This window comes from Paramormyrops kingsleyae, chromosome 2, assembly GCF_048594095.1.
Source record: "Paramormyrops kingsleyae isolate MSU_618 chromosome 2, PKINGS_0.4, whole genome shotgun sequence".
NCBI classification, from domain to species: domain Eukaryota; kingdom Metazoa; phylum Chordata; class Actinopteri; order Osteoglossiformes; family Mormyridae; genus Paramormyrops; species Paramormyrops kingsleyae.
The window spans coordinates 20,175,761-20,193,816 of NC_132798.1; the positions used below are offsets into that span (position 1 = coordinate 20,175,761).

Genomic DNA, 18,056 nt, shown 5'->3' on the forward strand with positions numbered 1-18,056 from the left:
TGGGCTTGTTACTCACTGCTGCTTCGAGAAACAAAAAACCTCCGAAGAAGCATTGGCGCATAAATGAAGATGCTAGGAACGGCGCAGAGGGATCTGCTGCTCCTCCGGCTCCGTGATGTGCCCCCAGTTGGCACAGCATTAGCTTGAGAGGTACAAACGAACCGCGTGTCAAGAAGATGAAACAGGGGGTGCCACTTAAGACTTTGATTAAATGGATAGCACTGAACGGACTGATTTGTCATGTCAGAAAGTTCCGGATCCTCTTCGCCTGGGGGGAGGCTGTCACCGCTACTTCTGCCGCTCGCAAAGCACTGACTGAATCTGGGTCTAGCTGCTGGTCCGGTTCCGACACAGTGTTCCTGTTCACCATCACCACCTCCAAACGGGAGTGACCCCCACCCTTCCCCCACACAGCTCAGCACAGTGAACCTCACCCTTTGTCTGAGGGGCTATTTGAACTGGGCTTGCTCTTTATAAGGGGGGTGTCTGTCGTTTTAGGCTCTGGATTAAGACTGGTTTACGGTTAAACCTCAGGGTTAGGGTTAGGGTTAGGGTTAGGCTTCAGGTCGAAGCTCAGCTTTATATAATTTCTGTGTAATCTGACAAGTGCAGCAAGCATTCTGATTTGTTACCTACCTGTGTGAGAGGCTAACAAGCTAGTCATGGACTACATGCTGAGTTAAACACAAGGCATCAGGCTTGCTGAAATGAACACTTACGCTTCTATTTCGAACCTCAGTCCTTAGTCAGGCTTTTTTAAGGGCCCAATATATAAATAACTGAAAAGACTTAAATAGTTCTTTAAAATCCAGGAAGCTGTAATCATGGAACGGGTTACATTCAATTCAAAATTTAATCCAAAATGCTAAATTGCTCAAAATGCTAAATGATAATGATGCTCCTAGCCGACGTTATTGAGGAAGGTGCTGCGGTTGGGGGTGGGGGGGGATCATCAGTCGGATTTTCCCACCCTGACATCATGGTGCCTTAAGCGTCTGCGACCCCCCCAAGCCATTGATGGGTGTCCCTCTCCCATTGTCCCCAGGACTCAAGTGCCTCTCCTCTGTTTGGGCTCGTGCCCCCCCCCACCCACTCAACTGAGAGGCATCCCATTTCAGCTCTGTTGGGGGGGGGGGTGCTATTTAAGAGCTCTAGGTAGAGCTCTATGTCTGTGGGTGTGTGGGGGAGTTCTGACCACAGGCTTTCAACTGTTTAAGAGAAGGGGAGCAATCCCTCCCGCTCCCTCTTTGAGTGGTGCTCTCGATCCCTCACTCTCTCTCTCTCTCTCTCTCTCTCTCGCCCGCTCACTCGCACTCTGGCTCTGCCTCCCGTTCTCCAGACCCAGCATCAGTGTGCCCTGCTAGGTGGATGGACTAGGCAGCCTACAGAGCAGGCGGACAGGACCGGTCAGAGGATCTGTCATCATCCCCGAGGAAGAGCGACGGAGACAGACTCCCTGGAGAGACCAATCTGAGCCACCCCATCACGCCAGTGCACTGGGGGATTGTTCAGCAGAAAGAGCGCTAGCAGTTTGTGAAGAGGTAAGTGTCTGCTGCTTCACCTGTTTGAGGTTTTGTCGCATTTGGCATACCGAGGGAAGTTACTTGTCTAAATTATATCATGTGAAAGAAAAAGGTTTGCTTTACATTTTCATGCCAAAATCATGATATATCTCTATATTTAATATTGCATGTCTCTCTTTGTATATATTTTCCAAGTGGTTTTGTATATATGGTGGTCTATGCTGAAATTTCATGTGGTTTTGTATATATGTCAGGTCAATGCTGAAATTTCATGTGGTTTTGTGTATATGGTGGTATACGCAAAAATTTCACATGGTTTGTTTTTATGTGTCTGGTCTATGCTGAAATTTCACGTGGTTTTGTGTATATGTCAGGTCTATGATGAAATTTCATGTGGTTTTGTGTATATGGAGGTCTATGCTGAAATTTCACGTGGTTTTGTGTAAATGGTGGTCTATGCTGAAATTTTATGTGGTTTTGTGTAAATGGTGGTCTATGCTGAAATTTCATGTAGTTTTGTGTGTATGTCAGGTCTATGCTGAAATTTCATGTGGTTTTGTGTATATGTCAGGTCTATGCTGAGATTTCATGTGGCTGGGTTTAGCCCCACAGCAGGCTGAACGCACGTGTGTGACACTCGCCCTGGTAGTTTGTTTAAGATCCACTGGTGGGTCCCCGGAAGCGGCCCGGGCTCGTGCTGGAGACTCGGCCGGGTGCAACGAGCCGCACTTCCCGCATACACGTCCGCTGCGGAAACGAGCCCCTTTGTCTTGCCGACTTGGTGATCCCCGAGTGAGAGGGAGCGGATCCCAGCACAGCTTCTGAGAACGGCACAGCCACCGGCTGCATCGACCCATTAAGCCTTTATGGGGGAAGTTGTTAATATTTTGAGCATGTTTCTGCCAGACATCTGGGGTTTGAGTCTGTGTGTGTTTTTTTAATGGAAGAGGAGCATACTGGGGGAGTGAACCAGCTACTGGGTAACTGGGGGGACTTGAGGAGCCCAACTTCAGCCCAGTTAGGAGAGTTCGGCTCCTTGCTGGAGCTCCTTGAGGGGGTGTCTGCCTCGGCCAGCTGGGCCGCGTTAGGGTGCCGCCACACTGCATCAGCTGGGTCCCGCTACTCTGCGCACATTTGACAGTGCGGGCTTGGGAAGCAGTGCATGTGTGGCTAGGGATAGGAAGCGGGAATCCGAGGGGTGACACTGGAAGTATTGGGGGGTTAGCAGATACAGTTCAGGACCCCAGTGTGCGGGGGGCGGGGAGGGGGGGGCATTGCTGCATATCGGTGAACCCGAAATAATAATGATGCTTTCATTTATTTGCCCCTGTGACCCTCAACGAGATAAGCCGTTAGAGGCTGGATGGGTGGATTGATTTTTTCCAATCTGAAATAACTTAGCCAAAAATAAATGCTCACAGTAAGATTATGAGTGTGATTGTGAGTATGATTGTGAGCATGATCCTTGCATATCACGGGCCACTGAAGGTAAGATTAGCACTTGCCTGGGGGGGAGATTTCTGATTTAAATCAGGTATCTTTAAATTGGATTTGCGTATCGTGTGTATCAGTTACCCTCCAGGTCACGTGATCAAAAGGTGCAGGGCAGGTGAGCGGTGTCGAGGTGGGGTCTCCCAGGGGCCTGCCCTGCGTGTTGTTCCGTGGGTGTTTCTGTTTGGCAGCGGCTGCCCTTTGTTGCCACGCCGACCGTATGTGCATGTGTTTGTGTGCCCACCCTTTATGATGCCACAGAAAGATGCGTGAGGAACGGGGGGGGGGGTCTTTATTTGGACAGCTGTCTTTACTAGGGGATGGATTCACAGTCCACTCGGAGCGTTTGTCTCGAACCGACCTCCTCCTGTGTTTCTTCGTCCTTGCATTGTCTGAGCCGTGTTAAAGGTACCCCACCCCCCCCGATCCCCCCAGCTTAGGAGCTCCGAGGCAGGAAGTGCCATTCACTGGGAAGGGCTGTCAAGCTCCCGGCACTCCATTAGACCACGGCCCCTCCCCGAACAAAAAGCAGACAGCCGGTCCCCGCACCTCTGTACCGAACAGGTGATTTATTGGCTGGTCCAGGTGCCATTAGACGGACAAAGATCTCAGCTCTAATACCCAATTACTGAACTCATTTGGGCAGGAGATAAGCCTGATTAGGCAGAGGAACGGGTCCATTTTCATTACCAGCCAAGGTCTTGGTTGGCAGGAGACTCATTTGATGATGTTCAGTGGTTTCCTTGTAGCTATGAAATGCCATATCTGGGTTACTCATTCTTACACGTTATGAAGAGATAATTGACATTTGGCGCATGGATTGCCACATAAAGGACATGTGTCTGTCACTGTCACACCGTTGTGCCTATTTATGGAGATGAACTGCATCCGGTTAGTATACTCCAGCTAACTGACAGGTCCTGTTAAGAAGCCAGCTTACCTTGTCTTGCTCCTTTCAAGAAATGACTCAAGACCCGTCTGTTCCAGGATCACCGCTACGCCACCGAAACCGCTCTGCCCTCCCTGATTGCTCTTACTGTTGCACTTCTGCTGCTTTGACTAGTTCGATTACTAGGGCTTTACTTTGACCAGAAGATGTTGTGTAGCTCCTGCTCTTAGAAGCTCAGCCGAGCCGCATTTATGCCGAGTCGACTCCCTGACAGCCACATGTTTGTAAGGTGCTATATGTCTCACTTATATGTGGACGAAAGTGTTTGCTGAATAAAATACATGTAAATAATAATGTAATAAGTGACCAGGAAGGTCTTCAACTGCCAGCTGGACACAACAGTTCAATCAGGACCATCTTTTGACCTTTATCACTTGAGCACTTTTATGACCGTCATAGTTGCTGGTTTTATGACAACATAAATCCCAGAATCCTCCTGGGGGGGTCCACCCAGTCATCATTCACACATCTGACAGTAAGGGACGAAAAAAAAAAACTGGAAAGACGCAGGTTTTTTGATGAACATTCTGGAAAATGCCTTCTCATTGTATCCTGGGAGCCTCGTTACCACTGACTGTTTTGGCTTCCATGACCCCCAACCCCCCACCCCCCTGCGCAGAAAGAGCCAGAGGGAGTCCCCAAGAATCTCCCCGTTGTGGAGGAGGGGGTTTGGTTGGAAAGACCAGCACATGTGTTTGATGCTGACATAACATTTCAGCTCACCCCTTTGCCCCCCCGCACTGGAATGCCGCTGTAACCGGTCGAGCTCTCGGACCATGAGGAGAGGTTTAAAATGGGAAGACCTGCCTGCCCTGGCCGGCTGAGCCCAAGGCTGTTCAACCCCTACAAATATGTGACTCCGCTGCGCTCCCTGTTTGGACTCAGCGACCTACACACTATGAGCCTTTATTGCTGAGAGGGTGAAACAGATGTCCCGAAACCAGGGCCAAAGGCCTCCTTTCGTTTTCCATACAGGAATCATTTTCTCTTCATTGCCCAGAAGAAGAGGAGGGAATTGCGCTATTTCTGGTTCCTGCTCTGAAAAACGGAGTGTCTGTATCAGACGTCCGGAGTTAATGAGCGAGGGGACGGCCTCGGTTGACCCTGCTCTGTCATATCGTTATGCTAATTTTTCATTTATGCCTATGAAACCATGGACACGTCATTCCTTTGAAGCGTATGCATGGCACAGAGCGCTTCTGCCTCCAGCAGTGGGCTTGGCAGATATGGAGGGAAATGGCGGTTTGTACGTTTGATTTTATATCTTCATAGGATGTGCAGTTTCCTCTCTTAAGTGAACAGATGACACTATGGCACGAGGCCCCTGTTTACACGCCCACTCCATTCTGCAGCGTAGACTTTTCCCATCGCTCCCAGCTATTCCAATTACACTTGGTCTGAGAGGCCGGAATTAGGACAAAGGACGGAGGAATTCCACTCGACACACAAGACACCCGCCCGGGGGACACCCAGAGAGAAGCCCCAACAGTGGTGATATTCGCTGAGCCTCCAGGAACCGAAGATGCAATTCCTCACATTCCCATGGAAAGACGAAAGCAATTTAAGGGGCTCGACTCCCTCTGGAATGGGGGACAATACAATTATTTAGTCACATAGCCAGTGAGCCAAATTGTTATTTCTGTCCAGAAACACACAAGACCCTATTCATCTCTTTGGTTATGGTGGCGTCCATTTGTCCACCAGTGCTGTTTTGAAGTGTGGAGTTAGGGATGAAATTACATTAGAAAGGTGTCTAATAAAGATAGTAAAAGTCTCGTAAAAGGTTGTGTTGCACCTTTTTGGTAAGTCGTGGCACACTGTATGGATTACGCTGGAGAAAACCGCTTTCCTTCTACAGAATTATCTCTAGTAGGATGTGGCCCAGCTTGTCGAGTTTATCAGAACCAAATCACATCAGGTATGGAGGGCCTGACAGCGAGTATCACCGAGCCGGCTCTTTGCTGACCCTCACGGCACCGCTGGGAAGTCATTTCCAGCTTGCTGTCTTCTCCTGCCCCACTTTTCCCATGGGTAGCATTTAATTGGAAGCCACTTTCTGTGGAATCAGAGCCAACATGCACTGACACCCGGAGGCGTGGTGGGCCGTGTCTACCTGCCAGGGACTGGGGGTGCAGGAACAGGTGCCGGTGGCTAGATGGACGGGGAAGGGCCACAACCTGAGGTAGGGGGGAGGTCAATGACCCCCACGTGTAAATGAAGAGCTTAGGGGCTGAAAGCGCTCGTCCCACATTCCTCCTTACGCAACCCTCTGTCCTTTCTGTTCACACTTCCACTTTCACTGCCGAGCGAAAGGCACAGAAAAGCCATATGCCATATCATCCATCCATCCATCCATCTTCTACCCGCTTATCCTGGTCAGAATCACCAGGAAAGTGATGAGTTGCCTCTCTGGTGACTGGAGGCCATAAAAAAACATGGAGTTTCTTCCTAGCTTCCTTTCAGGTTTTATGACCTTCCTCATGGGCCTTAAATCCCGGCCTCTGCCAGCAGCGTTCCAGTACGGACCTGCTGACCTTCGGCAATGTCCGCACATAAAGCGTGGCCTCACCAGCTTGGGCCGGCAGGGGAATCTACCACTTAACCCGCCTTTCAGAACTCACTTGTCCTCTGGCATCATTAAAGACCAATAAAGAGTTTTTATAACCATGAAATCCAATCTGTCTTAAAGACCCAGAAAGATGATTTAATGGCTGCTTGCCTCCATGATGCAAGTCACGGCACGATAAAAGATAAAAAGCTACTCCCTGCATCTGAGGCCGTGTGCAAACCGGAGGCAGACCCCTGTACTTGTATCTGGGATTTCAAATAACTAAAAAGGTGATTAATTGATCAGTCAGTGCATCAAACTTTATTTATTACAGCATATTTTCACAACTTGCTATGAAACACATTTTTGTTACCAGCAGAGATTTGTGCAGGCCATTTCTGGTTATTTTCTGGACCCATTCAAAGTTGGTGAATGACCACAGAAAAAACAAACTAATTCACGTGGGGCTGTTCGGTGTACTCTGTCCAGCGTATGCATCGTTAAGTGTGTCTGTCAAACGACCAGCCATTATGGCTTCCTCAGTTATCTGTAACATGAAGGGAAACTCATTCTGACTACAGACTGACTTTAATGGGAAAAAAACAGCCGGAAAAAATGTAACAGCTGAAGGCCTTCACACATGTCCTCCCAGCAGACGTGTTGGGTGTTTTACAGGCTCCTCAAAGTAAGTATATCTTTCTTGTATCGTATTTACTGTTTTTCTTAGGCTGGCAAGACTGGGACTTGCAGTTGAATCTCAATAAATACTCGCTAGCAGTCGGCCTAGTCTTTTTTTTACTTAAGATCAGGTTGTATTGTTTTACCTTCCATCTTGCCTGCTTCCTCCCAGCTCCTCAGTGCCTGCATACCCTGGGAGCAGGGGTGTCACTTAGGATTTTGGGACCCATGAAAACATATCATGTTGGGCCGACCAACCCAGACCAATCCAATTATGTCCCACATTTTGCACGGTCCTTGTCACTCAGGGGCCCTTGGAATCACCCTGACTTCCCCCCTTTATGGCGCCCATGGGTGGGAGGGCCTGGGGAAGCCACTGTCCTCGGGGGAGCAGGACCTGAGTGCAGTTCCAGTTGAAGCCTATGTAGAGTGCCACGCAAGCTTCAGACCCCCCCGAAGATTGGCGATTGGCGAGCGTGGGGGCGTGGCCAGAGGTACTGCTCCGCCCATCACGCGACCGCTGAAGGTGCCTCTCTGTCTGCCCATCATATAACACACACCTAAGGGCTGGTCTCGTCTACTTTCCACCGCTTATGCCGGCTGAGCCCGGATCAATGCAAAGCAGCCCAGGACTTATTTTTTTCGCCGCCCCCTTTTTCCCAGGGAGCTTTGCTTCCTCAGCAGAGGGACGGAGCTTTTCGTGGTGGACAGGAGCCAGTCCTGGGCTTCATTCAGCAAGCGGTCGTGCGCGCAGATCAGTCCGTCTGCCAGAGCGTTGCCCTCATATGTACCTGTGCTCCGTGACGCCGATAACAGAGAAGTTGTCCGTCATCCCGCTGATATCACCTCGACGCTGAGAACAATGCAGCCCTTCTGCCTCAGTCGGAGCGCCCTGGTCCATTATTAACTCCATTTGTCTGAATTTTGATCCATTATTAATTTCTTTATCTGGGAGGTGATGGCGGCCCCCCATCTTGGCCCTGCGACCTCCATCACGCCTCTTTGTCACGCTCTGCCAGCACAAACGGGCCATTAGCCACACCGTGGAACGCTGGTCTGTTCTGCAGCGTAAATCACACTTTATCACAGCTACGCCCATCAATCACAGGATGATCTGACTCTTGTTTTATGTGGCAATGAAAAGGAGGGCGGGGCCATCACCCCACCCTCTGAAATTCAAGGCCCCCGCTTTAGCGGTGAGAGTCCAAGCCTATGCTAACTTTCCTGCTAACACTCATGCTAACGCTGCTAATGAGTACAAAGAGCGAGCGCCGCACATCGTTGCTGTATTACCTGATGCTTTCTAATTCTACTCAAGGGCCAGACCTGAAAAATACCGGTCACATGGTAGTGCCTGGGTCCAGGCGCTGTTCGGCCTGCTGTCCTGCAGGCGGAAGCTGCACACACTCGCACTCTGGGCCCCATGTCATGCTCACCACTTTACCTGCTTTGTGAAACACTGTAATCTCTCAGAGTCAATGTAGTGCTTCAGCGTTGTTTCTGCATCAGTGGACTTTAGCCCATTAGCATGCAAAGCTAAATGTGTCCCTTGTATCTGTAAAGCACAGTTTATGGAGTTGCAGTTTTGAAGCACTGTATGTGGTTCAATGTGAGCAGGTGACTAGTGTGCGTAAAAACAGGGTCCCCACAAAGAAAACAAAGAATAATCCTGTTACAATTGCCAATTCTTATTCAACATTGCAACATTTTAACATCATTTTTACTACTTACAGATCAGATTAATGACATATTCCCACAGCTCTATTTGACCGTCCTGGGTCAGCAGTCAGCTCCAAGATGGCCGCCTCCCTCCACCAGTGCTGGTATTTTGTCCAAAAGCTCCAAACTTCACCCAGCAACCGTGCAAAATGTAAATCACATACACATAGTTGCCCTACAATTCGTGAGTAATGCAGCAACCGTGTGGAAGGAAAGCCCCCCGCCCCCCCCCCCCATCCCGACATTTAAACTTTAATCGCTGTTCAGTCTGTGCAGCAAATTATTGGCAGCTACTGGGCGGATGTAATTATGGCGGGGGTGCGCCCCCACTGGCCAGCCTGCTAAAAGCATGAGCATGACCCCGAGGTAATGAGCCTTCTCTCCTCGCTGAGCGAACACGTCACAAGCATTTTCTTAAAAATACACGAGCCGCTTCTGAAATCCCACACACCCGATGTCCACAGTGCCGAGGGGACAAGACTCTCGTTCAGCAGCTGTGACATGTCTTAGTGTCTGAGAGTTAAATTTAGAATTAAAACCTTACAGTATGTCATGTCTGCACTGAGCTGAAGTGACACAGAGCATTATGGGTAAAAAATGGCAAGTATAGGAATATGACTTATAACACCGTGCTCTACCTTCTCAGATGATTGACACCATCAGTTTGTCAACAGTACAATACAATCAAAACTATGAGATTAGGTCCATGCTCAGATGGCTAATGTTCTTATTATAAATCCACCCTGGGTTCAACCATAGTGTCATCTGAGTTTGGACCACATCTCCATTAATGAGAAATAGCAAGTTAAATTGTGAATTATATCAGAAAGGCTCTGTGTTTCTTTGTGTGCTATGAGGGCCGATGTTTCTTACCTCCATGCCATGGAAGCACTTGTGTCATGAGTCTCATTTTTCCATCCATCCATCCATCTGAATTCTATCATTGCCTTTCCAATCCAGAGTCACAGAGAGCCGCGTGTCCATCACAGGAAGCTGCAGGCATGATCCATAAGGAGCAGGATGCCCATCCATCACAGACAAGCTCCTTCTATAGTTTAATCAGTAAAATCCAAAACAAAGGAATTCATTTCAATACTATTACACAAAGGTCTTTAGAAATGAGCCATAAAAACAGCAAGCGTGAAGTCTGACTATACAGCTTTGATTGCCCCCCCTTGCGTACTGGGTCTTTGTGGGTTTCCCGTACTCAATTTTAAACTTTTAGGGAACAACGAGGGTCTTTAGGGGGGATCTGGCAGAACGCAATATTCTTTTATGCATGAGTCCTGCAAAACAATAATCATATTGTATCCCACGCTGGACAAGTTGCATTAAATTTCAGTAATGAATCCCCCTTTTTGGAATGTGTATAGAGTTCAATTTTTTTTATTTTTAAAAATCAAAATGCCCTTGTTTACATTGGATCAGGGGGTAATTCTAAGCACAGAGAATAAAGAGATGATTGACTGGCAGCGGGGATAGTGATTTTTACTTGTTCAAAGTGACTTGCCACTAGGTTATCACTGGATACTTCTGCTTTGGGATACACGGTCAGTGAAGTGTGCAGCTCCGCTAATAATCCGTGACCCTGCCGGGCCTGGTGTTCGATGGCCTGCATGGGGTCTGATGCCAGCATGAGTAAGTCCAGTCAAAAGAGTGGAATTCAGATGGTTAAAAATAAAATTTAGCCGAAGGACGTGGGCTGGAATGGTAGGAAGAGCACAGCTGTCATACATGAGCACCAGGTGCTTGAGTCTCACGCCACCGTTACGAGCACACAGCTGTTTAAATGGCGGGGGGACTTCAAAGCCACGACAGAATATACGGACTAGAGAAACAGCTGTTAGCATAACAGTCAGGTAACAATGACCAACCCACCCAACTGTCTAGTCAGGAAATTATGCTATAAAGGTTTGTTCATGTGTCTTCTTAATGGCTGGCTTTTTAAGCTGTGTCAATGCGACCTTTATTCCTGTTTAATCATGACTGGGGGCGACAGCGGAGATCGACATATAAAGCCTGGATGCAGCCATGTACGCCCCCGGGGCAAAACCTTGAAGCATTTATCCTTAATTGTTATGTCCCAGACATAATGAAAGGCTCATTGCTCCCCTCTCAGTATCATCAGAGCGGCCAAACTTCTGCACATTGTTGGCCCCGACAGTATGACCCATTGGGCCCCGACACGTCCACCACTGGGCTCCCCCTGGGGAAGATGTTCCCATCACTACTGGGTACTGGGCCACCAACTGCCTTTTGTCTCTGTCCGGGACAAAAAAATAATAAAAATAAGAACAGTAAATAAATAAATAAATAAATAAAACAAAGCCACAGTGTCTGTTTTTAAAGAAAAAATGGTGGGAATTAGCATTTTGGTTCTTTGGATACAGCCAGACCCTCACCCAAGTCGCTTGGAAGCAAACCGCCAATCAAGGCGGATTCCTGTTTCCCACGCTGAGGACGGGGGGTCACTGGCTCTTTTGGCGTTCCTCTCCTTTTCCATAATAATTTGAGTGCCTGCCCCGCTGGCGCGTCCCGTCGCCCCGTGCCAGCTCCAGTGTGAGGGCAGCACTCCTGTAAATGAACCGCGCTCGTCCTCAGGGCGCAGCGCGGACCTCCGTCGTCCCGCGTCTCGCTCGCGGGGGTCTTTATTTCACTTTCATTATCATTACTGTCGCGAGTGCGGTTACAAAGAGCAGCTCTCCATCTCGGCGAGTCTCCTCCCTCTGCAGCTTCAGACAGAGGGCAGCCAGACATCCGAAGGGAGAAAGCCACTCGTCCATCCAGAACTAAGTCCTAGTAGCAATTCATCACAAATTTTCCGGTTTGTTTTGTTGATTCAATCCACAGTCTGCGATGCGGATGGGGGGGGAGGGGGGTTGTCTCTGCAGTCTCACACCCCATCACTCCTCCTATTAGAGTCGCACCCATCGCCCCTCCCCTGGCTCCCACGGGGAATCTGTCATGACCGCTCCCGCCCCTCGCGTGCCTAATCAGAGCCGTGGGACCGTCCACCGGGGGCTTATCGGCTCTGGCGGCAGGGCGGGGGGGTCACAGGCCTGTCAGCTCCCACTAATCACCCGTGGGCTAGAGGTCAGGTGTCAGCATGGCTCCCTGGAGGACACAGCACCTGTAACTGGCCTGTCTGCGCCACAGCCTGCCAGTGCCACTCACCCCCCCTCAGCCAGCTCCTGGCTGCCTCCCTCAGAACCTGGACCTCGTTCCCGGGCTCAGTGCCGCCCGCAGACAGGGACTGCGTACCGCAATCATAACCCGTGACAGCCTCTCTCTCACGCACCACACATGACCGATTTAAAGCTTCCTGATGAATATCTGCAGTGGAAATTTCTGTATTCTTGATCATTTCCATTCTAATTCTTTGACTCCTAATGGAGAAAAAAAATGGGTCAGTAATAGTGTCATGCTGTTTCATTCTGGGCATAAATAAAGGGTTTGAATAGCTAGTAGAAAACGTAGATATTCAATGCTATTTAAAAAGCATATAAGCTGGTGTGTTTATTAATATGGGGGTCTGGTGTTATTCTGCAGACATGCTTCAGTGCTCAGTGAAGTTGCTTGAAGAAATGCTGGTTTTGGGGGAGTAGTGTTGCTGGTATGTCATTCAGTGTATGGTGATGTTTGGAGGGGGGAGCAGGTTGAGTGATAGGGGCCCAAAGTGAGTAGCAGGGCGGATGCGGTTACAGCAAGGAAGGAAAGCCAGCGATAAGCTTTGGGGGACTCGGACCCGCTGTCCACGAGGACTCTGACTGCCTGCTCTGTCCCACCCAGCACCAGCTGGCTCCGAGTTTGAAGAGGAGGGCGTGTTTAATATCTGGAAGAGGTGGGATGGCGCTGCCGTCGCAGGACTCGGAGGAAGGAAGCTTTACGCTTGATGCGTGCGCATTTTCCCGCTCTCAGTGGAATCGCCATGTGCGAACCAGGCCCTGAGAGCTCATTCCCGCTTTCACAGCGGCGTGATTTAGCACCTTCTCATATTTTTAGCGCTAGCAGCGTTTATAGCCCATGCCAGGCGCTCTGCCTGCCCGGGAGTCCCACCCACAGCCAGCGCGGCGTTTTAAAGCCGCTCCTGTCGGCATTCATCTCCAGCTCACCGCTGGAAATGAAGGGCCATAAATGAGACGGTACGGTCCGCCGCAGTCAGTGGGGGTCGCACGGCATGCCAGCCCCCAACCTGACTCGGGCAAACCCGTCAGCTGGGGTTGCACCCTTAGATGCGAAAGCTAGTGTGGGATTCGGCAAAGTGGCCATTGCACATGAACACCTACTAGGGGGGGCCCATTAACGGCTGCAGGTGCATTGGTTTTCGATGCAGACCCACAGTACTGCAATCAAGTATAACATTACCTAAACTGTACAGAAATACACATGGCCCCCCTTTAAAGAGGGCTTTGTCTTTGTCCTCGGAGAGCCTTTAGTCCCCCGCCCCCGGCCCATTCCCAATATCGGTTTGCTCTTCTAACTCCTCTGTTTGATGCACCGTGAAGGATCCGTGACACTGGCAATGGTGCTGCAAGCCCTTCCTCTTCCAGGCGTCTGTTGCTGACATGTCTCCCACTTCAATTATTCACTGTAATAATCTGATTAGATTTAACACCTCAGTCTTTTTCTCACTTAGCCGATCGCTGGCGGCGCCTGCGGGATCCTGATCCGTCTCTCGTGCGGCCTGTACCCTACAGGAGCAGGGCCGTCCCATCCCTCACACTTCCAAGTTCTTCCCAGCCGGACCTTCAGTCGCACGGGGACCAGCATGAGGAAGGAGCCTTTTCTCCTGGGCTGCCTGGGGGTGGCGGCACTGCTCCAGCTCGCAGCCGCCGGCTTGGTCAGGAAGGTCATCCGGCACCGGCGCGAGACCCTGTCCCCCCGGGCGACGGAAAACGTCTCGTTACCACACCCAGATGAGCCGGTTGTCTTCAACCACGTCTACAACATCAACGTGCCCTCGGGCTCTCTGTGCTCCGTGGACCTGGACTCCCCCAGCGGGACGGAGCTGAAGCCCAAGGCCGCCCCGCCAGAGCTGCCCGCCACCGAGCACACGCTGGACGGCGACAACCAGATCGTCTTCACACACCGCATCAACATCCCACGGCAGGCCTGCGCCTGCGACAGCCACCTGCCCAGCCTGAAGGAGCTGCTGAATCGCATCGAGGCGCTGGAGGGGGAGGTGTCGAGCCTGAGGGAGCAGTGCGGCAGCGGGGTCGGCTGCTGCGGAGTGCACGCTACCGGTAGGCTGATACACCCGGGGGCAACCTGAGGACCGAGCAGTGTATGGGCCCAGACAGTAGGGGGCCCCCATGAGTGTGTGTGTGTGTGTGTGTCTTCCGTTTGGGGGGGGGAGCATTCCACAGAATTATCAGGGCCCTAGCTTTGTGTGGCACTGCTTCTAGGAGCTCCATAGATGTGACCTGATGTGGTGCAGTGTGTGGATTGTCTTTTGTGTCTTTTGATTGCCAAACAGTATTAATATTCATCATCTGTCCAATGACCATCGTCAATCTGAGTGCCTGACCTGCCCCCCAGGTGAAGTGGGCATCAAACCCTACTGCAGTGGCCATGGAAACTACAGCACAGAGACGTGCGGGTGTGTGTGTGAGCCTGGCTGGAGGGGCGCCAACTGCTCAGAGGCCGAGTGTCCCAACGACTGCCAGGACCAGGGCCGTTGCATCGACGGTAAGTGTTACTGCTTCGTGGGCTTCAAAGGTGAAGACTGCAGCATTGAGGAGTGCCCCGTGGACTGCGGGGACAACGGCCAGTGTGTGGATGGCGCCTGCTTGTGCATCGAAGGCTTCTCTGGCGAGGATTGCTCGCAGACCAACTGCATAAACAACTGCCTGGGTCGCGGCCGCTGCGTGGAGGACGAGTGCGTCTGCGACGAGCCCTGGACGGGCTTTGACTGCTCTGAGCTCATCTGCCCCAACGACTGCTATGACCGCGGCCGCTGCGACAACGGCACCTGCTACTGCGATGACGGCTTCACTGGCGAAGACTGCGGCGAGCTCACCTGCCCGGGGAACTGCAACGAACGCGGCGCCTGCGTTGATGGCAAGTGCGTGTGCACCACGGGCTACACTGGCGAGGACTGCTCCAAGATGACCTGCCTGAACGACTGCAACGAGCGCGGCCACTGCTTCAACGGCATGTGCGTGTGCGATCCCGGTTACCAGGGAGACGACTGCAGCGAAATCGCCTGCCCGGACAATTGCAACAACAGGGGGCGCTGTGTGGATGGCAAGTGCGTCTGTGATACCGGCTTCCAGGGTGATGACTGCGCTGAGCTCTCCTGCCCCAACGACTGCCTGGGGCGCGGGCGCTGCGTTGATGGACAGTGCGTGTGCGACGAGGGCTTCACCGGTGATGACTGCGGCACCCGCACCTGCCCTGGTGACTGCTACGGCCGTGGAGACTGCGTGGACGGCACCTGCGTCTGCTATGTCGGCTACACTGGGACGGACTGCGCTGAGCTCTCCTGTCCCAATGACTGTCTGGGGCGCGGGCGCTGTGTCGACGGGCAGTGCGAGTGCGATGAGGGCTTCACTGGCGAGGACTGCAGTGAGAGGACATGCCCAGGCAACTGCCTGGACCGCGGCCGCTGCGAGGATGGCCGCTGCATCTGCATGCAGGGCTATGCCGGCGACGACTGCTCCGTGCTCACCTGCCCGGGGAACTGCAATGACAAGGGGCGCTGCGTCGGCGGCCAGTGCATCTGTGATGAGGGCTTTACTGGTGATGACTGTGGTGAGCTGGCCTGTCCCAACAACTGCCTCGACAGGGGGCGCTGTGAGAACGGGCAGTGTGTTTGCCAGGAGGGCTACATCGGCGAAGACTGCTCCCAAGGTACGACCACAAAACCAGGACCGATAAGCTCAGTGCTTTTACTAGTTACCAGTTTGCTAATGATTTGTAAGATTCATGCAGTTAAACTAGTCTGGATATCTTATTTTTCTATCGGGGAAAACATACAGGCACCCAGACACTAGAGGGTGCCCATGAGTGTGTGTAGCTTTGGGGGGAGGGGGGTGCATTTGCAGGGCCCCAGCTATCCCTTTGTGTGGCCCTGCTTCCAAGATTTCACCTGACATGCTACAGTCTGTAGCTTGTACACAGTGGACATAGCTTAACCAGTCTGGATATCTTATTTTTTCATTCATCTTCACAACCAGGAAGCTCAGGGAGGTGAGCACCCTAGACCCAGACCTCGGGGACCTCCAGGCGGGTCACGTATTGCTTTTTTATTGAATAATTACTGTGTTCAGAATGTTCCCGTATCTTACTATCCTGTTCCTGCTGATGAAGATGAATGGAAAAATCAGATATCTACACACAGAGGTGTGCGAGACAAACCCCAGCAAGCCTGCACTTTGGCCAGTCATTGTGCGCATTTCCGTAATACTTACATGTTAGTTTTAACTGCTGACGTCAAACGCGGCATTTTAAACGTGGCCTTTTCCCTCCTACCTGTCTCATGGCGTCTTGAAAAGTCATTGGCCCGTGGCAGTGGCCCTGTGCAGCGTTTGCGGGAAATGCTGTATGTGTTGGCAGAAAGGACGGGCGAAGCCGTACGAATGTGATCGCTACTGGGCTGCATTCTTTCCACAGGCCTTGTGCAGTTCATTACTGTAACATCTCCGCCTTCAGCCCGCGGGTCAGCCTGTGTACTTCAGTGTGCTTACACTTTGTTTATCCACATAGCTAATATAGCATTTGTAGTTTTAATCATCTATTGTTGTGTATGATGGGATTTATAGGATAAACCAGTTTAAAGGGGCAGCTCACCCCAAAAGTAAAAAAAGATATGTCTTAGCGAACTATTTTCTTCTACCGAACTCCACACACCAATTGCTAGAAGAAAATAGTTTGTAACTGAAACTGCTCAGTACAAAGTCTGTGGATTATCTTCAATAACTGGGTCATGATTTATGGTAAGAGACATTGCTGTTGGATTTTTCAAATGTATTTTTCTGGCGCTTTAATCACCACAGAAAGATCAGTCCCATTATATTCGAGAGAAACCAGACATTTCTATGGCCAATATCTCCAAAACTAGGCATCTCCCAGCAGAACAATCTAGATTGATGGATAGCACTAGAACCCCCCCCCCCCCCCTCACTTTTGGGGTGAACCGCCCCTTTAAACAGCTTATACTAGCTATTGAACCTTATCACAACCTGCAGTCAGTATGATATAGGGTTGATCTTTTGGGTGAATCTTAAGGTCACCTACGCTCTGTGTACAAATTAAAAAAAAAGGTTATAAATTTCTTACTATTCTTTAAAATGAACTCAAGCTGTTGTGAAAATGAAACCTAAAGCACCGTCACCAGAATAAGCAGCGGAAAACGCAGCGAGAGAGAGGGACGGGCGTAAATCTTGCAGGTGAAGTGTAGCTTCAGACTTCCTGTATTCCTCACTTCTGCCTCTTTAAACGGGACTTCCCGGGTACAGCAACATTCTGAACACAGCGGTTATTGAATAGAACATCAAGCAGTTTGACAAGGCGATTAAGGTTTTCACTGCAGAACTAAAAATACACAAGTAAAGGTAACACTTACTCTACCACAACTTCAACAGATAAATACATAGAATCCTGGAGCCAAGGAAGGAGCAAGACTAAACAGAAATTAGTCTAAAAATGTGAGATGACATGGGAAATGACGGGACCTGGAGTGAACTGCAACATAATAAATGATGAAAGAAAAATCAGAATCAATAAAAACATCTTAAAAGTGAGATGTTCACCACCTTGCTTTGGTCTGATGGGGTATTTTTGCTTCCATTCGGTGGTGTTCACAGTCTCTCCAGCCAAGGACCTCACCATAACCGAGGTGACCACCGAGACGGTGAACCTCACCTGGATCAACGAGATGGTGGTGACTGAGTACCTCATCACCTACGTGCCCACGGCGCCGGGGGGGCTGCAGCTGGACATGCGTGTGACAGGAGACCAGCAGGCCACCACCATCAGGGAGCTGGAGCCCGGCGTGGAGTACCTGATCAGCGTCTACGCCATCCTCAGCAACCAGAGGAGCGTGCCCGTCAGTGCCAGGGTGGCCACACGTAGGTCTGGCCGCTGTAGGGCACCAGAGCCCAGGAGGGCCTGGAAACTGCTTGGCATTGTCACTTCCTGTCACATG

General features: G+C 50.7%; 1 protein-coding gene across 1 annotated transcript in view; it reads left to right on the top strand.

The window, feature by feature from the left end:
• Positions 1-1,185: 1,185 nt before the first annotated feature.
• The window catches only part of tncb (tenascin Cb), a 48,866-nt gene continuing 31,995 nt past the window's right edge, over positions 1,186-18,056 (top strand). The window contains exons 1-4 of the mRNA XM_023840736.2: positions 1,186-1,541; positions 13,606-14,151; positions 14,447-15,760; positions 17,716-17,979. Of these exons, the coding sequence (XP_023696504.2) occupies positions 13,677-14,151; positions 14,447-15,760; positions 17,716-17,979 (2,053 nt within the window). The 5' untranslated portion in view covers positions 1,186-1,541; positions 13,606-13,676. The remainder of the gene's footprint in view (positions 1,542-13,605; positions 14,152-14,446; positions 15,761-17,715; positions 17,980-18,056) is intronic.